Source organism: Rhinichthys klamathensis, unplaced genomic scaffold (assembly GCF_029890125.1).
Source record: "Rhinichthys klamathensis goyatoka isolate OS25496 unplaced genomic scaffold, OSU_Roscu_1.1 h1tg000852l_1, whole genome shotgun sequence".
NCBI classification, from domain to species: Eukaryota; Metazoa; Chordata; class Actinopteri; order Cypriniformes; family Leuciscidae; genus Rhinichthys; species Rhinichthys klamathensis.
The window spans coordinates 78,056-105,629 of NW_026607225.1; the positions used below are offsets into that span (position 1 = coordinate 78,056).

Consider the following 27,574-nt stretch of genomic DNA (forward strand, 5'->3'; position numbering starts at 1 on the left):
TAATAAAATTAAGCAATATAGTTAATAGGGCTGTAGTCAAGACCACCTTTGTCGAGTCCAAGACCAGGACTAGTCGAGTCCAAGTCAAGACCAAGTCCAAAGAGGTTAGAGTCCAAGACAAGACCGGGTCCAAAAAGGTTTGAGTCCGAGTCAAGACCGAGTCCAGGACAGGAAAAAAGTCTTGACATTAAATGACAATCATTTTGGGTTATTATTTGTTGATCTAAAAGCAAAAACAGTGTCACAACACCCAGGATTTTTAAGTAAAGACATTCCCCTTGATATCATATAATCTTCTAATCTAAAGAAAAAAGAATGATGACATATGGTGATACCTCATAATAGCAGTGTTAGAACTGATACAAACACCACCCCACTACTATTACCACTGCTAGGTAGGCTACTAGTAGCCTACTGAGCATTTGAGCAACTAAATGACAATATAGCTTCACTCCAGTAAAATATATCTGTGGTAATTTCTTCACGTTAAACCGAACTTTTATTTTGACGGGTTTCTGAGTGTATCTGACGATGAAATGCTGAAGATAAACGTATACTTGAGTATGTGTAGGCACTCACTTGCAGAGACTCGCTGAACAATCAGATTTGATAGCAGTCTTTAATATTCACAGTGACTAGTCCATATAGCAATTTCATATTATGATTGGCAGTGAATAAACAGATCTGTTATTTCAGCTATGCGCCGGTATTGCAGTAGCAAATAGTAGAAAAGAAATCACACACGCGCAGGTCGTACTTGTCAATGACGGGCACTACAATCGGCGGGAATCTGCGGAGGTTTCTGTGGAAGTCTGCGGGTGCATACTACAATAATACGTTACTGGGAACATAAAAAAGACACCTGGACTCGGTCGAGACCAAAAGCCATATTTGGCAAGACCAGTGGCCGAGACCGAGACAAGTCCGAGTCCGAATACCAGCGAGTCCGAGACCATAGAAAAACGGTCTCGAGTCCAAGACCGGACTCGAGTACTACAGCCCTGATAGTTAATATTTAATGATTTTAAAATTCTTATTTGTCCATTAATTTCCCTGAAGACTTTTTCATGCCTCTTATATATCATCAAAAGCTGTAAATTCTATTTATACCATTCCGTAATTGTTTGACCAGAGGATGTCTGTAGTGTGAGCATTTATTGAAATTTACTTAAAAACCCACAGAGTTAAAACAGTGTATGCAAGACTTGACAGCTGATCTAAACAGCTATAAAGCATGACACACTCTGCTGAGAGAAAGACCCTTTAAAATCCCACAGGTCCCTTGAGTTCACATTCTTTTCTTCTTTTGTCCAAACACCCATCTGCCAGTCTGCGTGTTTTATCCTCAGTGAGTCACTTGTAATTACACAAGTGACCATTTAGCCCTTAACTTCTGCCTTTGTGTCATTGGTGAGCTGGAGAACCAGGTGAGTGGAGAGGAACCGAACATATTTGAGGTGTTAAAGGAGAAAGGAGGGAGGAAGGGAGAGTTTGAGACCGATTAGTGGGCTTGACTCTACTTGTTAGTGTTCAAGGGCAGCTGTCTGCACAGCCTTATACAGACATTTCTTCAGCCGTGCTCAGCAGTTTCCTGTTAACTCCTTCATTACTAGGAAACTGGGAATTTTTTGAGTAGTGTATTTTTAAAGTTGTCACGGCCTGAAATGTTGTTTCAATTGCTGATATCGATATTTAGAGAGCAACAGTCTTGCCTAGAAACAAAGTCCAGCTTGTCTTGAAGTCATTTACCCAATAAAACTCAGGATGAACGATATGTTGCCACCCTAAACCGGCACCCATGGTTATCAGTCAAAACTGCAGAGACAATTAAATATCCAATATTGGCCAATACTGATAAATGAAACAATATATAATACAATACAATATATTCTATATATTCATTCTAAATCTATTACATCTGTTTCAAAGTGCCTTGATTCGTTTAGTCACCGTCGTGAACGCTTGATGAGCAGTTTGCATTTGCATCTGTTAATGAAGGCAATTGTTTACGTACAGCGTGCGTGTGTGTCTTCCTCGTCATTAATAATTCACTGTACACTGTTTCGTTCCTAGTTCTAGCTCGGCCTTCCCATATTAAAAATGTATGCATTTCCCATAATAGTATGGCTGTCTGAGCCAAGTTCATCCTGATCTCCCGCCTCTTTCACTCATCCTCTTTATCTCCTCTGTGATTTCTTTTATCCCGTCTTTCCTTCCATCTGGTTAACCAAAGCTCCCTCCTCCAATAGTAATCAACATCTGGGCTTGAAGTGTGTGTGTGTGTGTGTGTGTGTGTCTGCATACATGCACTCGGCAGACCATATAGTCAGTCCTTATTCGGCATTTCTTGGAGAAGGAAGTGGGCTGTGGCCTCAGTGTGATGTCACAGGAAGAGGAGATTATATCACAGTTTGGAGGAAATGAGGAGGGAGAGAATGGTGAAGATGGCTTCATATTTTTTCTTTCTACTTTTAAATGCCTATCATGAATAGATTCTATTTTGTTACCCTTGTCCCAGATCCCAGACCTTAAAAAAAATGTTTTAATGTATGATAATATGAACATTTTAAATTGTGTGAAAATAATTTATATGACCCCTCTAAGATTTTAGGCAAGCTGTAATTTTGTCAAATAACTTAGTAAACTGTACAGAGGAGTGCCAAAAATCTTAAAGGGGACATGAACTGCATTTAAAAAAGTTTTATAATGTTCTTTGAGGTCCACTTATAATGCAAGCAAGATTTTTACATCACAAACCCTCTCTTTAAAACCCTCTCATTTGGCACACTCTTTAAAACACTTTGTTCTGATAGGCGTGCCACATTCAAGACTTGGAAATAAACGCCCACTGCTATGATAGGGTATCAGTTTTGCATGTTAAAATACATTTCAACGTCCCCGCCTTTACTGGTGTGGAAATGTTCTGAAACCTTCCAATGCTGAAAAATGGCATGCATACATGTTTGAGCCAGAGTCTGATCCCAAATCGGAAGACAACGAACCTACACCTCAAATACTAAGGATACTCCAATCTACGACAGTGTGCTAATTAATCATCATTATTTATATTTATTCCTCCTGTATTTGTGAGGTAATTATTACATTATAATAGTGTTTAAACAAAGACGCTACAGAAAGGTGTTTGTCTCAAAACATAGTTAAAACATTTGCCAACTGTGAAACATTTATGCGTATTACATATGCTTTGTACTTGGAGTAACTAAATGTATTGTTTAAATGATAACTTAGTGTTTCATGTAAACGAATTAGGAATAAATGTATCATTGTTTGTCATACTTATATTCATCATTCATAATTTTCAGTAAAGAGTAGATATTAAACCACCTGTAACAGACAAAACAATAGTGACTGACTCATGGTAAAAACACTGTTACTCACACTTGTGTGTTGCAACACTGTCAGATCCAATATAGTTATCACTGCATCATCTTTTATTTTCTGTCTCTGAAAAGCCTGCGTTGAACTGTCACAAAAGCGAACACAAACTGTCTTACTGACGTCATCTGAAAGTTTGCTAAAAATAATCACAAGGTAGGGAATGTAAATACTTGGCACTGAATAATGTATTGTAATCATTAGAGGCATTTTTATTGTTTTGTTGCTCAAGTAGTCCTGTGTTTGCGTTTCTCTCATACTAGATGGTATATATAGAAGTACTCTCATACTCATATAGAAGTATTCGTTGATCTTCCGCAGAGACGGTTTTTCGTCGCACAACTAACCATTTAATAAGCATGGAGGAATGTGAACATGGAGCCAGTGCAGCGCAGCATTTGAGTTTGAAAATGAACCGCCTGTTTGTGTCCCATTTATTTCTCTAGAGACACTATAAACAGTCCAGGAACAAATGTGCCGCCACATGCGCATACTACGAGTAAGATTATGTCAGTATGACATCACAACCCTTGCCTGATGATATCCTTGTCCTTATTTGTATATATTTGTGACGGACAAATCCAGCTGTGTTTTTCCATCTGCTGTCAGCGGAATTCTTAATGTGTTCGTTCAGCCAAAACTGTAATTTTTGTACTCATCCTCATGTTGTTCCAAATCACTATTCTAAAAGTGCTCACAAATCAAAACCTTTCCTTTTGTGTTGACCGAGTAAATAGAATAATTCAGGGCTGAACGTGAAGGATTTGTACTTGCCCTGTCAAAATCCTTTTCGTTGTTTTTGTCCCATGTAACCTGGTATTTTAATATATAATGTTATGACACAAAATTTTTAGATACCTGTGAAATTTCATAATTCTCAATTCCATTTTTTTTTATTCCACAACAAAAACAACTAACCTAGTATTTATATAGTGTTTCAAACATTATGAAAGACAAGTACACTGTGTCAGTAATTAAAGAAAGTACAAACAAACAAATTACAAGCAATAGCACAAATAAATGCAATGGAACAAAACATACAAATGAAATAGTGCTTTTAAGTTTTTTTAGGTGAGTCTAACAGTATTCAATTTTAGTATTTCTTACCTGAATACTATAGTAATCAAATGCAAAATAACACTGTAAAGTCTTCACTTTATAAACTAAATATGGATTAATTCTTATTAAAGCTACAGAAGCTATTCAGTCAATCACAGAAAGCCGTCTATCAACCAGGGCATGAGGTCCCGATTGAGTTCTTTTGCATTTTTTTCCCGCTTGAATCGTTTTAAAGTGCACCTATTATGTTTTTTTTCTCAATATTACCTTTCATGTAGTGTGTAATATAGCTGTTTGTGAATGTAAAAGGTTTGCAATGTTTTAAAGATCAAAGTGCATGACAAATAATGTCATTTTCTCCTTAAAGAAAGAATCAATTCTGTTAAAAACTGCCAAAACGAGTCGTTAGCAATTCCAGTTTCACTTCCTGTTATCTACGTAACAATAGGGGCGTTCACACGGGGTAGTTATTGGAACTCTGTTAACTAGCCACGCCGGTCTCCCGAGAACTAAATGTCCCATTCTCCTGGTCGCATTTACATTGCCAGTAGGCTCTCAGAAGTGACGTAAGCCGGTCGACAGCGATGTCTTTTAAGCACAGTTTTTAACAACTCCGTAGCGTAAAGATTGAGAAATGTCTGGACTTTGACATCGGTCCATCTATCGTTGTTTTCCATTTAAATGGAATTAGTTCATGGAGTTTTTATAAATTGTGGGTGCTGGTGTTTCATATGGCATGTGTTTGGTCAATCAACACACACTTATGTCACTGGTAGTTCCTATTGTGCTGGGTCAGACCCTACTCTGAAATGGGAGCTAATTTATTCCCCCTAAAAGACGTTCCTATAACTAAAATCATTCCCAGTTCCTGCAGTGCTAATATGGCAAAAAACAGGTACTTCTGCCAATAGTTGGAACCATGAAAACTTTAGTGTGAAACCCCCTAATGTAACAAATTTGCATAATGCACATCTATGGTCTTCATTGGCTGACCATGAACAATGTCTACTTTGACCCGCCCACAAACACTGTACTTGCAGCTGAGGCTTGGATTTGAAGTTTGGTTCGTGTTGTTGACATGTTGAGGAGATGCTGTTCAATTAAATTAAATTTACATGCACTTCAAAAGTATGAATTGATACGGCAAACCCAACACCATTGTTACTGTTCATATCACTGTATCAATTGCTGAGGAAGAGCTGAAATTTAGATGTAGGAATGGGCATTTCATTTCAGACAAGCACTGTAAGTGGTAGACCAATCACAACAGACTGGGCTGCCTGACCAATCAGAGCAGAGTAGGCTCTCTGAAAGGAGGGGTTTGAAGTGACTGAATCTTCTTTTTTACTGTCTATGCTTCAAACAAGTGCAATGTTTATTATGAGAAAATTATGGCATAAATATATATTGTTTGAATGAATAAACTGTAAAACTTAAAAATTTGCAATTGAAACGCAGTACTGGCCCGATCGGGACACTGACGATTCCATCTACTGTCCAGACCGTCTTTTACAGTGGCTCCGGGCCATTGGGCAGTCCTTATTGTCGAGCCCTGGAATTTCCATTTCAACTGTTCTCCTTCAAGAACAGGCTCTGTTTGTGCATGTATGTAATGTGTGAGAATGTGATATACGCGGTCAGTGTGAAGTTTCTAGAACCTGCTTTCTCTCCTGAGCAGGGGAATGTTGAGCACTTCCTTTCTTTGTCTGCCCCCATTGTTGGTACTTGCTGGGCTTGTTTCGATCAGACAGACTTCTCCTCCTACCTCACACATTTCTAACCGCACTTGTCTCTTTGTTCATTATGCCTCGGTCTCTCTTCCCCCTCTGTTTGTCATCCTTTTCCCAGTGTCCAACCCCTGTTTTCTGTGTCACTTTCTCGCAGTTTGAAAAGCAGTTTTATTGATCTAAAAGGGTGACGCTGTAAATGTTGTTAATGTCATCTCTCTCTCTCTCTCTCTCTTTCTTTCATATGCACAGTGAGTCAAGTATCTGTCAGGCGCGGGCCACTGTGATGATCTACGATGATGGCAATAAGAAGTGGGTCCCAGCAGGCACGGGCCCCCAGGCTTTCAGCAGGGTCCAAATCTATCACAACCCAGGCAATAACGCCTTCAGAGTGGTGGGACGCAAAATGCAGACCGACCAGCAGGTAAACAAACTACAGTCAGACAAATGTAGCTTTTAGTTGTGGACACACAAACCATTTTTCATTGAAGGTAATTCTGCAGGTAGGTGACACATTCAGGGTAAATGGAAATAAAATCATTCCGAACTTTTCCTCAAGCAAACACTTTAAAATAGTTTTCAAGAACTGACTTCAATATTTTTTTTTCACGGTTAAAGACCAGCAGCACATGCTGCAGTCTAAAACTGTGTTGTTAAAGGGATAGTTCACCCAAAAATGATAAATTTTCTGACCCTCATGTGTTTCCGGACCTGTATTTTTTTCCCCCCTACAGAACACAAAAAATAAATTTACCAGGAGGTCTGTTCTGTGTGCATACTGGGATGTTGAGCATCAAAGATGAGCAAAAAACTGTAAATATGATAAAGGTGCTCCATAAAGGATAGGGATGCACCGAGACCAGTATTTGGGTGTCGGTCCGATACTGTGCTCATGCACTTGTACTCGTAAAACTACCCCGATACAACCGCAGCCGATACCACTTTAAGAGGCCGTTCACATATCGGGTCTAAAAACGCGTGGAAAGCGCGGCCGCACTGCTTTCTCCTTCTTTCCGCAAGCGCTTGCGCTCCCGTGGCATCTGTCGTTGCTATGCAACCATGAACATAGGCTCGCCTGTAACAACGCGCGATATGTGAACGGCCTCTTATGGCAACCAGACATCGTCAGTTGAGCGGGTAGTCGGAGGAGGAGTAATGAGATATTTTAAGATAAGCGATGATGATAAAAGTAGAGCAGACTGCAAACTATGCTCTGCTAAATTGTAAAGAGGAGTGGTCACGGGTGAGAAATAGCTCCTTTAACACAAGCAATTTGATTATACAAGTTGTATATTTACTTTGTTACAGTCAGAAAGTGAAAAACATCTGCTGAAAATAAAAAATTGTTAGAAGAACTATATGGTATTATTAAGTACTCATATCGGTACTTGTGATCGGCAAGTACCCAAATGTAAGTACTTGTACTTGGTCTGAAAAAAAGTGGTATCGGTGCACCCTAATAAAGGAATTCATTTGGAAATACAAGTGACCCCATCAAAACACTTGAGCTGATTTAAAGTTTCCCATTATGCTTTTTTCGAATATTAGCCTACCTTTCATGTGTGTAATAAAACTGTTTGTTAATGTAAAAGGTCTGTAAAGTTTTAAATATTAAAGTGACAATGACATTATCCCTTCTTTTGGATAATTTCAATGTTGTTTGGTCGTCTGGTAAAATACCATCTTCTTGGAAAGGAACAACCGTTATTCCTATACCTAAACCAGGAAAATATCATACTAATCCAAATAACTCTCTACCAATTGCTCTTACCAGTAGCCTTTGTAAAACCATGGACAGGATGGGAAATAATCATCTTGTCTGGATACTGGTATTAAAGAAACAAATAAGTGACTTCCAGTGTTGTTTTTAGACGTGTAAAGAGCACTTTGGATGAACTGATTAGATTAGAATCATACATCCGAGATGGTTTTATTAGAAAAGAACAAAATGTCGCTATTATCTGGAAAAAGCATATAAAACAACTTGGATGTATGGTATTTTGAAATACCTGTATCAAATGGGTTTAAGAGGATGATTGCCCATCTTCATCTCCAACTTTTTGGCTAGTAGATATTGCAGAGTCCAAATAGGAAACACTTTATCAAATTTACCCAAACAAGAACTTGGAGTTCCTCAGGGAAGCATACTCTCGGTCATTCTTTTCAGTATTAAAATAAATGGCAGTATTAATATCGTTGGATCCAATATATTCTGCACCTTATATGCGGATGATCTTTGCATCTGTTACAGAGGGAAGAACTAATTGAAAGACAATTACAGTTATATATATATATTATATATATACCGATCAAACACGTTCTTTCTTTTTTGAAAGAAAACGATACTATTATTAGTATAATAAAAATGATTATAATAAATCGTCGCTGTCCGATGAAAACCGCGTATGTCCATTTTGCCGATTTTGAGATTTTTCGACGGATAGAATGTCCAGGTTCATTTCCGTATACAGCATGCTTCACATTATCTAAATGACCAATGAAAAGTTGTGAAATCATGTCATCTGATTTTCACGTATATCCATTTGGTGTCAAAGCTGTCAATCACGCCGCGGATCTCTCACCCTGTGGATGCATCTCGCCGGTCTCGTGAAGATTCGAAGCGCTACTTGGGCGCAGAGATATCACGCAACACCTGAAATAAAGCTTGCCACAAAGAACCGGCGAAAGTAATGATTATGCATGAAACATTTGAATTGTTGATAAAGTTGACGATGCAGACTCGCCATCTTCGCAGTAGTGAACGCGCCTATAGAGAGAAATGCACAATTCATATGAAGTGCTTCTTATTTATTAATCCAGGCAAATTTGTTGATGAAACATTGATTAAAATGAAGATTCAATTTATACAAAATGAAATAAAATTTAAAGAAAGGCTTTCTACAAAGCAAAACTTATTAGATCAAAATCTGACCCATTCCAAATGTTTTCCGATATAGGCCTATTGGTCATCTTATGATCCTATCTTACTCATCTCATGCGGCTCCGTTTTCATATAATCAACATAGATGAAATAAAAAAAAATAGCATTATATTATTTAAACATAAATATGAAACGTATGTTAAAGTTTTTTAACTTATAAGCGTCACACCGCTCCGCTTTGCTCACATGCTAATAATCAAATAATACCCAGCGATCTTCGAATATTATTTTTGCTTGAAAATTTCGTTTTGTATAAATTGTATCTTCATTTTAATCAATGTTTTCATCAACAAATTTGCAAGCTTTATTTCAGGTGTTGCTTGATAGCCTATCTCTGCGCCCAAGTAGCGGTGCTTCGCCTGTGCTTCCCCCTCATAGTATCAGTCTAGCATTGCCATGTCACTGTCAGTGTATGGATTCATTGTCCCTTCATAGTTTGCAAGAGACATATAATAAACTGAGCGTATTAATAAACTGAGACGTAGGCTATTTAATAAACTGAGCGTAGCCTATTCATCTGTCAATATGAAACGCGACTGGGTCATTCTAATTAATGATCGGAAAAACGCGTATCGACCACCGTTACTGTAAAATATGCACGTATGTCCATTTAAACTCGATTTTGGTCAAATGTGGATTATATCATTACACTGGCAAGAATATGGTTACATTTAAAGTTGTCGTACCAAGTATGACAACACTACGTTCAAGTGCTTTTGAAATTACGTGTTTTTTTCACTTCCTGAAAAGTAACCGTTTTGGACATACGTGAGTTTCATCGGGCAGCGACGAAATAATACTTCTGATAATTCAGCTTTGCCATCACAGGAATATATTACATTTTATATTATTTTTAAATAGATTTTTTTACTGTATTTTTCACCAAATAAATTTAGATTTTGATAATGTTGCCATTTATAATTTTCATTAAAAACTGACTTAAAACTTAAGTGTCCCATTTGAATATAGTGCACAACTCATATGGCCTTTTTGTTTTGTCATTTTTGAAGCTTTACATCCTCAGGATCCATCCACTTCCAACAAATATAAAAAAGCAGCCTGGACATTCTACTAAACGTCTGTCACTTGATGACCAAAATGTCATTTTTGGGTGAAATATTCCTCTAAAATGACAGAAGGAAATAATTTTACAGTCCATCCATCACCTGTATCCCTCTATCTTGAGTTCTCTCTTCCCTCTCCCAGCACTGTCGCCCTCTATACGCACAGACACGAATGCTCTCCAGAGATGACTACTAAAGTAGATGTTGTTTCCTGTAAGATAGCCAAACCATTTCCTGTGCCAGTTAGGCCCTCCTCCCCCATTCCCATGTCTCTACCTCTCCACAGTCCATCTGTCTGATTCCTTAAACTCATTTTTCTTTGTCTGAATGACTCAGTGACTTTTATCTCTTTCCGTCACTGTTCTTAGAAGTGTCTGCTTAAATTCTTAGTTGGTTTATGTGTATTTTGATGAGGGTGCATCTGTGTGGATGGCATGTTGAGCTTTTTAGACATTTTCGTCTTTTCTTCTCTCTTCCCTTTCTCTCCACCGCTCTGCTTTGTGGAATTCATGATTGTAATACAAACAGAGAAACAAAGTGTCAGCACATTCACTGAAGACGAACACACACACACACACACAGGTTTCCATGTTTTATGAGGACTTTCCATAGAATGATTTTAATAATGTACAAAATCTATTTCCAGTCCCCTAACCATAAACCTACCCAGCACAGAAAACTTTCTGCATTTTTACATTTCCAAAAGACATCATTTAGCATGATTCACAAGCTGATTTCTTCATGGGGACCAAAAACTATCTCCACAAGGTCAAAGACTTCTGGTATTACTATTCTTAGTATTCTTATTCTAATTCTTATAACATAGGAAATCCCTGAAACACACACATACACAAACACGCACACAAACACACACACACACTCATGTGCTCTGCAGCGGTAGAGCCCCCTCGTGGACAGTCTGTTAAACAAGCATATATTCTTGCTGGAATATACAAATAAGTTTACAAATCTTGAACTACTTTGAGTAGGAGCAAATTATTTGGTGCATTTTAAATATATGTGAATCTAGATCTTGTTTAAAACGCATGTAGTCTTTGTATTTATGCTGTATTCATTCTTGGATTCATTAAAGTTTAAATAATCGCAAAAAATCATATATTAATATTTACTGAAATAAAAGCACCCAAATGTAGATCATTTAGGAGATTATTTATGGTGGCAGACGAGTGAATTCTTTATTAGAAAAGTGAATTTAGAGATGAATATTATTTCATATGGTTTAATGTATGTTTGTCATGGGCCTACAGTCCATGGCAGTCCATTTTTTCAATTGCATTTATCAATCTTTTTTAAGGGTTATTCACATTTGCGTATGTTCGATAAAAACATTTTTGTTTGTTTTCAAAACGCTCTTTGAGAACCTTTCACTTTGGTTCCTTCAGTTGTTCAGTTCTTGCACACAAGAATGCGTCCTGATTTTTCAGGAATTTTTTTGAGAAATATTTTTCAAATCTCAGCAGTCGGGTCAGAGGTTATTTCTTTCACCGTGAATCGATGCGTATGGCCCTCTGTCAGAAGCTAGTTATTTTACTTTATAAAGTTTTAAATATGGACATTTTTCTTACACAAACCCATCGCTTCGCTTCAGAAGGCCTTTATTTTTTTTTTTTATTTTTTTTTTTAAATATATTTTATTGATTTTACACAAGCAATAAACAAACAAGCCCAGCTATTACCAACATACAAAACAGGAAAAAAATAAATAAATAAAAATTCACACATAAATTGCACATCACATGTTACATCACATAATCTACATTATTGTTTACAACAAAACACATACATAAAAAAAAAAAAAAAAAAAAAAAACAAGGAAATTTCTAAAGAATTTATGACTTATTGGTGAAAACAAAATGTGGTCTCCCATCCTGCAGCAAACCAGCAAGATCACCAGGAAGGTAGTCAAGAAAAGGTTGCCAAACATTATGAAACAAATTGGCATTTCCCCTTAATATGGCACTGAGGCGTTCCAAAGGAAAAACCTTAAATATTTCTCTGTACCACTGTGTGACCGAGGGAGGTTTTTCCTCAATCCACTGGAATAAAACACAATGCCTTGCTAGAAGTAAGAGTTTACCCATTAACAACAGTTGCCCTGCAGATAGAGAGAGCTGCTCTAAATGTAGATTCAGAAGGAACAAGACTGGTTCTGATTTAACTGTTTTGTGAAAAATTGAACTTAGCTCCTGAGAAATATTCCTCCAATACCTGAGTATTAAGGGACATTGCCAAATACAATGATAGTAGGTCCCTATTTCCTTCTTACACTTAGAAGGCCTTTATTAATCCCTGGAGCCGTGTGGAGTTCTTTTATAATGGATGGATGCACTTATTTTGAGCTTCAAAATCAGGACCGCTATTCACTACCATTATAAAGCTGGGAAGAGCCAGGACTTTTTTAACATAACTCCAAATGTATTTTGTCTGAAAGAAGAAAGTCATTTACACCTAGGATGGCTTGAGGGTGTGTAAATCATGGGGCAATTTTCAATTTTGGGTGAAATATCCCTTTAACTCTCAGTACAAGTGCATCACCTTGCCAACAAAAAAAGAGCCCTACAAAAGTAAACAAAAAAATATCATTCAGAAATGTAAAATATGTTCATCGTAAAAGAAGTGTATTTAAGTAATAGTCTATATGAATTGCATTTAAAAAATAATTTAATTTAAAATTTTTGTCACATTGATTATGCACGAATAATTAACTTCACCAATAAACTACAGCATAAAAGAGACATTTGTTTATACTTGTGTGCATATACGGCTTAATTTACATTTAGACATTTGTGTCTTTTCTTGTACAGGTTGTGATGAATTGTCCAATTGTAAAGGGATTAAAATATAATCAGGCCACGCCAAACTTCCACCAATGGCGGGACGCTCGGCAGGTGTGGGGACTGAATTTTGGCAGCAAGGAAGATGCAGCGCTGTTCGCCAATGGCATGATGCACGCGCTCGAGATCCTCAACTCCATCCCTGATGGAGGTAATGTATACTCACATTTACACCCCATTGTGACAGGGCGTATCTGTTCAACACAACTGACAACTGCATTGTCATTAGGTTTCCCCACACGGCCCGTGTCCAACGGACCATCACCAGAAGAGCTGGAACAACAGAAAAGGTACAAACTTATTTGTTGCTGTGTGTGTAACAAAGAATTTGACAGGTTTTATTTTACCACTTTTTTCATTAAGTGATTTTTGTTTGCCGTTTCCTTGGTCAATCTTTTACCTTAATTAAACACACACACACACTCAAAGGATTTACTGGTATTAACGTTCAAGTCTTTAGCTGTCCGTGAGCCCCTGAAGTGATGGGGCAAAAGTCCGGGTCAGGCCTTCTGACACTTAAATCCTCTTCTTCTTTCTGGATACTACAGGGTAAAAAAAATGAAACATTTGTGTCTTTTTAAACTTAAAATCTGGTTGGGGACACTTAATATTCTGCAATATTATTTACTTAATGCACTGACGCTATTGGATGAGAACTGAACTGAGCTGGACAATGACATCACTGTTTTCACCAGAGCTGTTTTCTAGATGAACTGAACTGAATTATTCCATTATTGGTGAACTTCACACAGTTATTAAAGGGGTCATGAATTGGATTATTTTATTATTTTATAATGTTTCCTGGGGTGCCCTTATGTTATTATGGTTTTTACATAATAAATTGTCATAATTTAGAAATAAAAGGCATTTTTCCAAGCCTGATTTTAGCCTCTGATTTGAACGAGGCGTGTCTGCTGTGAGACTTCAGTGTAAACGCCCACTGCTGTGATTGGCTGACATGTTTGCATATGAAATAGCTAGCATTATACGTGGAAATCTCTCGAATACTTTTACTACGTTTTTACTATTACAGCTATCGAGATTAATGAATCGTGAGAAGTTAAGTATTTAGATCTATTCCATCACATGAAAGGTTGCAGTGATGAGCATTGAGCAGATGACAGACAGTCTGTCGATCTTATCATTGCAATTTCTGCACTCTCACGAATGCTTTCACCAAATAACAATGCAAACACGATGTAAATACAGTAAGAGCTTCGTTGTGCAGTGTAACCGCGTCATTGATTTCATAACGAGTTTTGGCAAGTGTCCAGTTAAGCTCGCGTTGTGTGATTGACAGCCTTGGCGATTGGAAGGGGATCGTTCTTTGATTGCTTTCTGCCTACTAAGAGAAACGATGTGAAGTTGATCATTTACTGATGCATAAACGGTATTGAACGATTTTGAGAGAAAGCTTATATGTCTGAACTTGATTACACATCAGAAATCACTAATCACAGATCAGGCATTGGAATAAACATGGTAACTTGCATGTTTGTGGCGTTGCTGGCAGATCCATATCATAAAAGTCTGTTTGCAAAGCCTGCATCGAAACTACGACTGAATTACCAAATAATCCACAGTGAAATGCACCGAATACAAACAAACAATGCACTGCTGAAACATTTGGAAGGTAATGGTATTATTGATCCTGTGTCGATCTTTTCTCGTTCTCATGTCACTATTCACTAACGCTCCAGTGGGCGGAGCCAAAGACGCGGTGATGTAGACGGAGGCGTTGATATTCTTCTGCAAAGGCGGTCTTTAGCTGCCCTGTGACGTCACAAGTCTCCACTTCTGAGATCCTGTCTTTTTCTGGCCTTGGTTTCAATAAAAGCAGTTTTTGGAATAACAAGGAAGTTTTGAATTTGGAAACTTACAGGGTATTTTTAGTGTAACAAACTCTTAACTGTTCTCAGTTCATGACCCCTTTAAAGGCACACTATGCAAGAATTGTAACTTAATATAACAGCTTCAAAGTCATTTCGGTGGTAAACAAAGTCATAGTAGGGCGAATCATCCTGGTAGTAAAGCTTGGGGGGGGGCGCCGCTGGAAAAACCAGCAATGCAAGTTTGAGAGGAGCGCCCCCGACAAATCTCGCGAGAATCACAACATGCTTTACGGCAACGACGTCACACACATCAACAACAACATATGAAGCACGAAGACACTTGCGCGCATTTCAGACGTGATACTCGACGATGGAAAAAGCAAAGAAAACGCGGTCGGAAGAGACTAGGAAATGGAAAAGAGAATGAGCCTCTCCGCTCAACCCGTAAATAAATGCATCAATCCGCAAGTTTTGTTTGAGTTCTTTAATGGTCTAGTGGTAAATCTTTTGCCAAGCGAGTCAGAGGTTACAGGTTCTACGTTTTTTCTCTCTCATCAAAACTGAATATGTTCATCAGTGGTTACAGTCTATATCAAGCAGGGACACGTTTTTGTGCATTTTATTTTGTGATTTCACCGGAATGAATAGAGAGTCTCCGCAACGGCGATAGATTGAAGAGCGTGTCCGAGTGAAGACTGCACCCCACAGAGAACACTGTATCCATGACACTGATAGCAGCGGACACGAGCGCTCAGCTTGAGTTCAGAAACACATTTTAGCGCTAGATCTCTTATTTAATGCAAAAAATGCACACTATGCAAGATTTGTACCTTAATATAACAGCTTCAAAGGGGTATCAGGCCGTGAGTGCAGAGACCATTCTATGGCAGAGACGCTCTGCGTGAGTGGTATTTACGACAGTAACGTTAAATACAAGTAGGGTTGGGCGATGTCTACCAATTTGGCATCAGACGATGTCTACAGTGAAACATTGCGATGGACGATGACATCGGGAGGGTAGGGGGGAGGGGGGTATTTTCGTAATATTCTCATTTTCCACTAGATATTTTCCTCTATATCTCATCAGCAATTTCGATGTCGGCAGCTCTGCAGCAGCTGAGCACTAAGAGCGAATGTACAGTGACGTGACATCACTGCCAGATTCAAACTCGCGCTATGGCTGGCGCTGAGCCAAAGACGGACGCGCTCAGCGCTTGTCATAGGCTATATCACAACTGTTCAGTGTTTTTAACCCCATAATGTTTATTTTAGGTTTCAGACATTTAAATACATGTAATCTATAGCAAAACAATACATTTATAGTTTGTAAAATACACATGGTGTCTATGGAAGCAGCAATAACAACCCATTCAAATATATTTGACGACGGTTTTTATTCATATCAGAGACACAGTGTAGCAGTAAATAACTAATGTCAACTACATTTTTCTCCCAGTTCACCGGCCACTTTCATGTTTTTCAGGAGAAACTGGTGAATTCACGCGCTGTAATAAATCCAACAGACAGGAATCTCTGAACTGCGGTCCAAACACGGCGCCCATCTCACGTTACAGATCAAGATAATTTATAAAGTTTTTTTAAACGACAAAAACTCACTTACACATATTTGAGAATCGGAATAGAAGATAGTTCATGACATGGTAAGCAAGTTTGTTAATATTTAGAAATAAAAGCGCTAAATCTGTCATACAGCGCTATTTTGGCTGTATCACGTGCCAAGCATGACGCGTCACCATGGAAACGGGACACACGATGTTTAGCCGATGCCGTCTAAACATCGTGATGTCTGTCAGCCATCACGATGGACGATGATATCGTCCATCGGCACAACCCTAAATACAAGTACTCCACAGCGACTCTAGGGGTTGCTGTTTGACAAAAACGGAATTCCTGCATAGTGTGCCTTTAAACCAAACTGAATCAACTGAACTGATTTCAGCTGAGTACTGTTTACTATTGTCTTTTTAGAGCTGCTTTACATTGAATAATTATTTTACTGTTTATCACTGTAAAGCTGCTTTGAAACAATCTGTATTGTATAAAGCGCTATATAAATAAAGGTGACTTGACATAGAATAGGATTGGGAAATTATGTGAGTCAGACTCGAACTTGCATTGCCCACACATGAGAAGCAAAGCTCAACTAATTACGTCTGTAACTACTGCACAGCTATTTTAGGTTACTGTGCCATTATTTGATTGGTTAAAAGTTTTCTGCTGACGAAATTGCTACCTAAAGGTGTGGCCAGATTTACTGTTGTTTTGTGAATTGCCGCTGGCGAAATACTGTGAATTCAATTGAAATCCACGCGATTAAGAATTTTGCATGAGGGCAAAGGATTTCCCCATGCAGATTTTGCAATGGGGTCAAGATGGTCAGGCAAGTTTGCTGCGTTGACCAGCAGAAAGCTGCTTAATTTGAAAGTGACTTGTGTGTGAGTGCTACACTATTGATAATAGACAATCGACCGCAAAATTTCACACAAAGTTGGTTTAAAGTACCTACAATTGCTGCGCTGGCAATTACTGGCAAGCAATTGAATTGCAGAATTATTAATACAATTTCAGTCTTCTGAATATGAATAGATTTAGTCAGTTTATTAGATCAGTTTATTACCATTAGTTGTTTTTTTTATAGAACAAATGCGGCATACAGCAGCTTTGAACAATGTGTTAATTTTGCCTGTAAAAAAAGTTGTAAATTGACACTATTGGATATGTAACAAATATTTGTGGTAGAAAAGTTTGTGGCAGTCCACATTGACATCACCCTATGTTATAGGGGAATTGTACAGTGAATGATTTTTAAAGCGATTTTATAGTGGTAATAATAGTGTTTTAAATGAACAAGAACATTTAAGAGACAATATCCCTGCCAGCAGAGGAAAACTCTGTAATTCCAGAACATCTCTCTCTCTCTCTCTCTCTCTCTCTCTCTCTCTCTCTCTCTCTCTCTCTCTCTCTCTCTCTCTCTCTCTCTCTCTCTCTCTCTCTCTCTCTCTCTCTCTCTCTCTCTCTCTCTCTCTCTCTCTCTCTCTCTCTCTCTCTCTCTTTCTCATATCTATCTCTCTTTGTCTGTCTGTTGTTATGGTTACCTTGATAAAGACTTTACATGGAGCCTGTTGACTCATGTCTTGACTTGACTGAAATGTTTTGAATGGCTCTCGGAGAGGCTTGACTTAACATGAAACTTGGCATTGCAGTCTTGTAAGTGCCTCAAAGAGTATCTATGTTTATGCGTGTATATATATATATATATTGTTTTATATATACAGGCTCATTTAAGAGGTCTCAGAATGATTCAAAATATGTAAACCCACCAAATAATTGCATCCCACCGATGGCAACAGTGTCAAATGAAGATCTATTTTCACCCTATGCCTTTTCTAAATGCATGTTATAGGTTTCATTGTGAATAGTTATTTGTGTATATGTTTTATTTAAAACAAAATCTTACATTTTAATCAAAATGTCATAACTGGATCTTCTGAATGAAAATTGACAGAACTCTCTGGTGACGTATGTATGTCATTTAGTCCGCTTAAACCCTGACCCTGAAAGCTCTTGGTCATCCCAACATCCAATCAACAACCAATGCATAGAAACAAGTCCCCGCCCAATATTTTTTCTTTTTTGATAATCCGTTACACTTGGATGTACGTAATGTGAACGATTCATCGATATTTCTGTTTCGATTCGACTTTCATTTTGAATGTATTATATTCATATTATTTCATAATGTTTTATTTTATTTTGAATTTAATTTAATTTGACATTTTTCATGATTTAATTATTCGCTCATTGACTCACAAATGTAATTTAAAATCGCAGTATTTGCCAAAGTAATTGCAATGCCTTCTTCGTGTTTGTTTTTCCCCTGCAGATTGGAGCAGCAGAGGTTGGAACAGCTAGAGAGGGAGAGACAGGAAAGAGAAAGACAAGAGAGAGAACGACAGGAAAGAGAAAGACAAGAAAGAGAACGACAAGAAAGAGAACGGCAAGCAGCTCCAGGTCAGTAGAAAGTGTTTCACCTCAATGGAGAAACTCTGTGTATAGATTACTGCTGTCTTCTGAGTAGAGTAAACTCTATACTTTATGATAGAAAATATTTTTTTCCTGTTGAATGCACAGTGGTATGTCATGTCATTGTTGTCATTGCTTTAACAATCAGGTTACAGTAGAAAACAGTAGAATTCCCAATTTATTATTATTGTTTTTTAAAATGTAATATTATTTCAAATGAAAAAAAATATATATTATTAATTTTATAATTTTAAATTATAAAACATATATATATATATATATATATATATATATTATACATGTAATAAATGTACATTATAGATTTTATATATATATATATAGGCTACATAATACAACAAAATATTTTTCAAACCAATAGGGGTGTTGAAATTAATTGTTTCTGCGATGCAGAAATAGACGATTCAATATCGATGCAGTGATAGATCATAATTGATTATAGCCTACTGACGCTTCTCTGACGTGATTCGTCACGCTAGTGTAAAATGGCGGAGGGAGGCGAAACACAAAAGAGAGTAATAAAAAATGCACACACTATTTTAACATTTACAGCGTGTGTGCGCCAGAGTAGGCTGTGTGTGTGTGTGTGTGAGTGAGTGAGAGAGGGTGTTATTGTAACTTAAAGGGGTCATATAATGGTACATGCACTTTTTCAAGTTGATTGTACTGAAATGTGTGTTGGCAGTGCCTGTACACAACCATCATATAATGATAAAAATGTATCCAGTGTTTTTGTTCTAATCTCCTTATATGTTTTCCCCTGCCTCAAATCGAGCCGTTCGTTTTTGTGACGTCAATAAAACAGACGCCCCTCCCACGATTGTTGATTGACAGCAGCGTTTAAACACAGACCCGCCCTGAGCGAACTGTCATCATAGTCCATCATTGTTGATACACTGGAGCAGTATGGCGTCTAAGCTATTGTGGTGTTCTGTTCTTGGGTGTAATAACGAACACAGCAGTCATTTTGATGTTCCTAAATCCGAACCGCTGAAGACGTAGTGGCTGAGTTTTGTTTTCGAAGGGAATATTCCCCACGAGTAACATCACTGCTTACATGTTTGCGCGATTCGCGAATCATTTCTCACCACCAGACTGCTTTATAAATGAGGGTCAGACTCAGTATAAAGCTGGTTTTGCTAAGAAGCTGCTCCTGAAAAAAACAATTGTAAAATTGTATATTTTATATAAATCTTTGCAAATCGCTTGCACAGTTCACGATGAATGCGGCTAAGGTTTACCTTCAGGGTACATTACGGCATGTTTTCTATGTATGACGTTCTCATTATAATTCATAATCCCACGTTTATAATGAACAACGTGTTATGGTTATTGTGTTATTACAAACTGAGTACGTACGTTATACATCAGTAAACACATAGCGTTCGTACATCTCACTAAGTTACTCTACCCTGCCAGTACACAAAGATAGATCAAAGTGACATTGTTAACCAACCATTCAGAAATGTCCTGTTCGAGCCTTAATTGTCGAACTTCTTTGCGGCCGTCATCTTGTTCCGGGTCCGTCTCCGGTTCAAACTGATACGATTGCACAGATGTGTCCTCAGAGACTCCCGCTGCCATTCTCTCTCCAAAATATACCCTCAACTGTTGTCAAGGCAACACTCCACATGTGTTGTGTCAAAACGCCCGCAGAACAGAGGGGCGGAGTGAGCGAAGCTCATTATCATTTAAAGACACATGCACTTAAATGGCGTGCTGAAAACAGAGCTGTTTTTGACCAAGTAAAATGAGTGTTTTCTTACAATACTAATGAGAATTTTTAATTAAAGTATATTACAAACTTTTCATTTAGACCCTAAAGAATGAAATTAACTTGTATGAAAATGGCATTATATGACCCCTTTAAGTAGTACACTACATAAGTACACAGTTTCATGCGTTTTTAGTGTTTACTAGTATTTATTAGTTCTAAATGCTCCTGTCGTCTGCTGTGTTTAGACTTTCATGGAGCAGATCAAATAAAAAGGGAGTTCATATATCTGACTGCTTGTATTCATTGACGTAAATGTAGCCATGTGCAGTTGTATATTGCAAAAGTTGACATGGTAATCGTAATCAAATTTAATCATGAGACCAGTGACGATTCACACCCCTACAAACCAACCCTGTCTACCCCTATTTCTGAGCTTATACATATTTAATTAATACGTAATTGTGTGTGTGTGTGTAAATCATGTGCTGTTGTTCTACTGTAGTCATTCCTCCTCCACCACCACTGGCCCCTGGAGGCCCTCCGGCTCCCCCTGGACCCCCACCTCCCCCTGGGCCCCCTCCGTCTGGACCTCCCCCACCACCTGGGCCTCCCCCCATGGGAGGAGGAGGAGGAGCTCCACCTCCACCTGCTCCTCCTCTGCCCTCTTCTGGAGGAGGTGGAGGTGGGGAAGGAGGAGCAGGTGGCGGGGGTCTCGCTGCTGCTCTGGCAGCTGCCAAACTGCGCAAAGTGGCCAAGGTGAGACAATGAGTGACATGAGAATCACAATAAGAGAGTTTCCAGAGGCTGAAATAATGTGTCACTTTCTTGTAACATTATTTATGGCCTTGGTGGAGTCACCCGAAAATGAAATTCCTTTCAGAGGACGAGCGGGTTATCACATTTTAAAGATACACTTTTATTTTTTTTCGTGGAATAACGTGCCCTTGTGAATCATGCATGCGCAATTGAAAGAACAGGAATGTTTATTAAGTAGAAGTAGAAAATGGAGAAACAGAGAATAAATTACTGGCAAATCTAAAACTTGTGTACCAAAGGTTTACAAAAATGATATAGACAGTAGAAATAGGGTAGAAGGTGACAACCAGCTCTGAATCAACATGCACCAATGCTACATGTCATAATCATTTGTTAACAAACAAGTATTCATTACTTCAATGAGCTCATTGTTTCTTCCTTAAATTATTACATCGTTTAAGTTAATACATTTTTAGCTAACTGTGATTTTGTATATGTACATTTCTGAAATACATAAATTAGACAGTTACCTCTGAAAACAGCTTTTTTTCTGTCTGAGCTTTCTGTAAAGCTGCTTTGAAACGATGTGTATTGTGAAAAGCGCTATACAAATAAATGTCAATTGAATTGAACCAATCGCATACAAAGCCAGATGTGAAATAAGAGCATAAAGGCTCGTTCACACCAATAATTTTTAATAATTGTTCTAATTGAATGAGAATAGGGAAGTTCACACCACAACTATAACCATAATGACAATGTTGGATTCACTTTCAGAACGTTTTTTTCTTCCAGCTGATGAACGAAAAAAACATTGACACCCAATCAGAATCCACTCTGATGAGCTAAAGCATTTAAAGTGGCAGATGACGTAACCGCAGCGCACTCTCATAATAAATAGAACTTTATGGGTGCATCAGTGTGGATGCTTATATAATTATCTTTATAGTTATCATTCTTGGTGTGAACAGGCCTTAATGTTCCCCCTGGTGGAACTTTATGAAGACAGTGAAATGATGACTAATGAAATGACATCCATTCACAAAGATGAAATTACAAACAAATGTACATGTTATTCAGTTTGTTCAGTAGTTTAAATGTCGAGACTGAACTCCTATAACATTTTGCGGTTACACTTTATTTTAAGGTGTCATTGTCAGTGTAATTCTATATTTAAGTACCGACTAATATTAATTAACTACATGTACTTACTATAGGGTTAGGGTAGGATTAGGGTTTGGTTGAGGGTTAGTTGCATGTAATTATGTCTAATTTACTGTTATTACTATGGTAAGTACATGTAACATATGTAACAAGGACACTGTAAAATAAAGTGTTACCCATTTTGCACACATATTCATGGCTGTCTGCTGTTACTGACTCAGTGCTTCCCCCTGCAGGATGAGGCTGCTGCTGCTGCTGGAGGAGGCAGTGCTGCGGTCAGTGTGGCGGCAGCTCCTAAAGCAGACGGCAGCCGCAGCAGTGTATCTCTGCCCAGCGGAGGAGGAGGAGGAGGAGGAGGCTTGATGGGAGAGATGAGCGCAATTCTAGCACGACGGTCAGTAAAAAAAAGTATTAGAAAAAATCATACGGTAAATGTAAAGATCACGAACGTATCCCCTCATTAACATTGGAACATGTCTCCGTTTTAAGGAATTTTTCAAATTTTTTTACACCCTAATGATGATGTGATGCATGAGTAGCAGACTCTGTTACCACGATAATTTCAGTTTGTCCCTCAGGTTAGGGTTGTGCGATTTAGTTGAATTTAAGTTTCGATTTTAATTTGGGCCTCCAAGGATTATGATGACATGATAATTGAGAGAAACCGATTATTCTGCCACATTCCGTTCTTTTCCTTTAAAGCAGTGCACTTCATCATGCAATGTGACTGGCGTGAACCTTAAAATACAACAAAATATACTTGATGAATATCGCTAAAGTGAAAAAAATTATGTAAGATATGCAAGCTCATATAAGACTTTGGTCATATCGCCCATTTCTAATCGTGTTAAATAATCATGATTACAATACAAAGTTGACCAATATAATCGTGAGTATAATATAACAATATAATCAGCTCTATCTCAGATTGTAAAAAAGTGCAGGAACTGAGCTGTCACATTAAAATATTCTCTGAAATGGAAAGATATCAAACTCTGCTGCTCTACCATGAGATGAAACAGCGGCCAACTTGGATCACATGTGCCTTTTGATAACCAAACACAATATTGCTTCAACGTCATTGAGTTGCTGTCAGAGTTGTACGATAGTACAACGCTGTTCGTGGATATATATCGCAAAACAGAATCCTACCTGTCGCAAAACGATCAATCCAAACTGAATATTTAATGGTAAATATGTTGAAGAATAGCTGATTGGCTGTTGAGTCAAAAGCAGTTTATTCAGTGTACACCCATTTCTCGGCAGTGTTCTTACGCTTACTTCTGTTTTTTTTTTTGCTAACCTTCAAGGCTCCCCTGACTCTAATTCCGATTCCATTTATTTAGCAGTTCTGTTAAAAATGCTTCTGTTTTTGTTTTGTTTTTGAAAATTGCATTTGTATTTACCTCCATCAGCAATCTGTTGGCAACTGATTCATTCATTTCACATTTGAGCAATAGATAACTAATTAGAAATAAATACAATATAGCTCTTTCAAAAGGTATCTGTTAATAAATAAAAGGTAATAAATACATACTAAAAATTTTAAACATACAAAAATGTAGTAAGAGTATTACTTTCATTCAACCAGCTCATAAGAGTCATTTGAACTGGGCTGCACTCTTCACGCTTTGTTTTTGACTTACTAAAAAGAGCCAGACTGATTTATTCGGCACTGGTACACTACATAGATTCAGTAGAAGTGTGATTCTGCATGTTCGAGAACCCAAAGACATTTGGTTCTGGTATTTTCTATTTATTTAAAGGTGGAACCAGTTCTAAATAAGAACAGATACTCAGTTTCTGAAGTAATTTCAAATGCATAAAGTGACAACATACTGTAATACTAGACAGATAGATTACATTATTGTATTTTTGTCTTGTTAGTTGGTTTTGGATATTTTTGTCTTTCCCTGATCAACCGGAAAGATGTTATTGCGTGATTTAGAAAATAACAGCCTGGGGTGTTACCAAGATGGCTGTTGATCGAAGTACTTTCGTAATGACCTTGAAATGTAAAGGGTGCTGGAGGCTTTAATAGCAGCAATGTGAAGCACTTACATGAATTGCTCATTAAATGAATTGCTCATTACACAAATATTTCATATTTGAGCTGTGAAGAGGCATGACTAGGTGGATGAACTTCTTGTTCTGCATTACTGACATAATTCCTGTAATTTGAGGTGCAGAACTCAGCTTTATAGAGTGCATTAGTGCGTCCACTGTTTCAGCAGCGCTGGTTCGGGAAGTATTTTTTTCCATTCATTTTTCCCCTTAGGGATTTTAAAGTCTTTGTTAAAGCATTATGATAAGCCATGAACTAAGCCAACTAACTACGATGTGAATAATAACATCACAAACTTTGATTTGAAGCAAAAAGTATTTGAAATTCAGACAAAAAAAAAAAAAGGTACAAGACTGTATACTTAACGGCTGAGGGAAATAACTACAATCCCATCAAGCATTGCGAATGACAAATGATGGAGACAAAAAACAATGGAGAAATAGAAAACAATTAATTTAAAGTTGTTGATTATATCTATAAAAACTATATGTTTCGTGCAAAATATGCAAGGCCTATATACACAAATATTTTGAGACATGAGTGATATTTGAATAAATAAATATTTAATTTATTAGGGTAAATTGACAAATGCCCTCTTAAAGGGTTAGTTCACCCAAAAATGAAAACTTTAAATTTACTCCCCTTTGTTGTTACAAATCCTAAACTTAATCCATATGTTCAATCTAAATCTTCTGAAAAGACACAATCGCTTTATATGACAGATTTAAAGGGATAGTTCACCCAAAAATGAAAATTACCCCATGATTTACTCACCCTCAAGCCATCCTAGATGTATATGACATTATTCTTTCAGACAAAATACAATCAGAGTTATATTAAAAAAATGTCCTGGCTCTTTCAAGCTTTATAATGGCAGTGAATGGCTGTACATTTTTTGAAGTCCATCAAAGTGCATCCATAATAAAAGTGCTCCACACGGCTCTGGGGGGTTAATAAAGGCCCTCTGAAGTGAAGTGAAGCGATGCGTTCGCTTCATAGCTTAAACGGCCATTCACTGGCATTTATAAAGCTTGGAAGAGCCAGAAGATTTTTTAATATAACTCCGATTGTATTTGCTGTTAGAAGAACGTCATATAGGCTTCACCTAGGATGGCTTGAGGGTGAGTAAATCATGGGGTAGTTTTAATTTTTGGGTGAACTATCCCTTTAATTTAGGCTTTTACTCACATACATTGATCCACAGAAATCTCTCAGGTTTCATTCAAGGTTTCATTTCTTCATTTGTCTTTCAATGATGAATGAAAGCCTTGGTTTGGAATGGCACGAGCATGAGTAATGGGTCAACTATTAATTCAAGTAATTCATCCTTGTGCCAAATGTATTACTGTTAAGGCTTCTTTCATTTTATTTTACAGACTTGCTACTAATGCTATCTATAGATATTAAGTTGTGTTAAAATCTATTGAAAATGAGTGATTTTTATTTTTTAAAAACTGTTGTCATTGTGTCTGCCGACACAGGAGAAAAGCAACCGATAAAGGGGAGAAGCCTCCTCCCAAAGCGGAAGAGCCCAGTAATGTAAGAACACCTTCTATCTTTTAAGACTCATTATGGGTAAATGTGTCAATTCCCAAACGAAGCATTTGCATGATTTTTCCCACAGTTAAGCACAAACACACTGATTCCAAATATCGCATTAGTTATGTCAGTCACGGTCGTGATTGCCCACACAATGCTACCCTAAACCATAACCTTAGTATAGCATTGGTAGCATATTCTGATAGACACCATTACTGGTTGTCGGGATCAGATCCAGCTAAGATTTTTCTGAAAGTCTGAAGTTTTTTTAACAGGAGACTGTGTGTTGACTGTGACCAATGAGGCGGGGTTTGTGCTTAAGTGGTTTTGAGGGGAAAATCCTGCAAAAAAAAAAAGAATGATTTCCTGTAAATCATCTATTTAAAGTGCATGCAAAAGTCTTAAAAGATTTCTAGAGCTTTTCCATAGACTTGAGATGGAATATAGCAGCTATTACTGTAAATGTAAGTAAGTAAAATTGAGTTAGACTTAAAAACACCATCACTGAATGCTGTAGAAACACTCTTTAATTCTACTCTCTGTCTGTTTCTATTCCTTTACCTGTTGATCTTCAGGATGATTCCGACCTTCAAGGCCCAGGCGGTAAGAATACTATGCATTTGCGATTGACATTTGTGACATTTAGATACTCGGAGTCTTTTCTCATCTGTGATTTTTCATTAACAGACTTTAGGAGACCATGGGAAAAATCCGCCACCATGCCCAGGTAAGCACCGATTTACAGACACATATTGAACTGTATTGAATATTGAATTGAAAACTTTTGTCCAAATCATGTAACAGAACTGAATCTCCGTTAGTCTGGTGTTTGAAGAACTTCAGCTGTTGAGTGAGTATGGACAGTGTGACTGTCCATAGGGCCCTGTAGTTTAAAGTGAAGTGTATATATACAGTACATGTCTCAAACAGGACTAACTCGGCACCCAGAAGTCTGGAATCACCCTCTTCCTCTAGCCCACTTACCAGGTACTTTTACTACAGTAAGCTCTCGTGTGGTTATGGTCTTACACTGTCAGCGCCCCTGGTTCCCCTGCTTTCACACACACATTCACCTAAACACGCAATGCATGCATTTCTACGGAAGCGTATTGCATTCACTTAAGGAAAAAAAATCTACTCTGTTTTTCTGAATTAACGAGTTAATTATCTCAGAATTACGAGATATTTTTTCATGAAAAAATTTTTTTTGCTCTGTTTTTCTGAATTAACGAGTTAATATCTCAGAATTATGAGACATTTTTCTTGACATTTTTTTTTCAGTCTGTTTTTATGAATTAATGAGTTACTCATAATTTTGAGATAATTAAGTCATTAATTCAGAAAAACAGAGCAAAAACTTTTTTCCATGAAAAATTATCTCGTAATTCTGAGATAAT

General features: G+C 37.6%; 1 protein-coding gene across 3 annotated transcripts in view; it reads left to right on the top strand.

Moving 5' to 3' along the window:
- vaspb (vasodilator stimulated phosphoprotein b) overlaps positions 1–27,574 on the top strand; it is a 57,117-nt gene that overhangs the window by 22,972 nt on the left and 6,571 nt on the right. The window contains exons 2-11 of one of the 3 annotated variants that reach the window (XM_056243852.1): positions 6,435–6,606; positions 13,013–13,193; positions 13,272–13,332; positions 18,779–18,906; positions 21,156–21,409; positions 22,810–22,967; positions 26,120–26,177; positions 26,753–26,780; positions 26,865–26,904; positions 27,108–27,164. In XM_056243852.1, the coding sequence (XP_056099827.1) occupies positions 6,435–6,606; positions 13,013–13,193; positions 13,272–13,332; positions 18,779–18,906; positions 21,156–21,409; positions 22,810–22,967; positions 26,120–26,177; positions 26,753–26,780; positions 26,865–26,904; positions 27,108–27,164 (1,137 nt within the window). Of the gene's footprint in view, positions 1–6,426; positions 6,607–13,012; positions 13,194–13,271; positions 13,333–18,778; positions 18,907–21,155; positions 21,410–22,809; positions 22,968–26,119; positions 26,178–26,752; positions 26,781–26,864; positions 26,905–27,107; positions 27,165–27,574 lie in introns of those variants that run through there. The other 2 variants (XM_056243851.1, XM_056243853.1) reach the window with 2 other exon arrangements.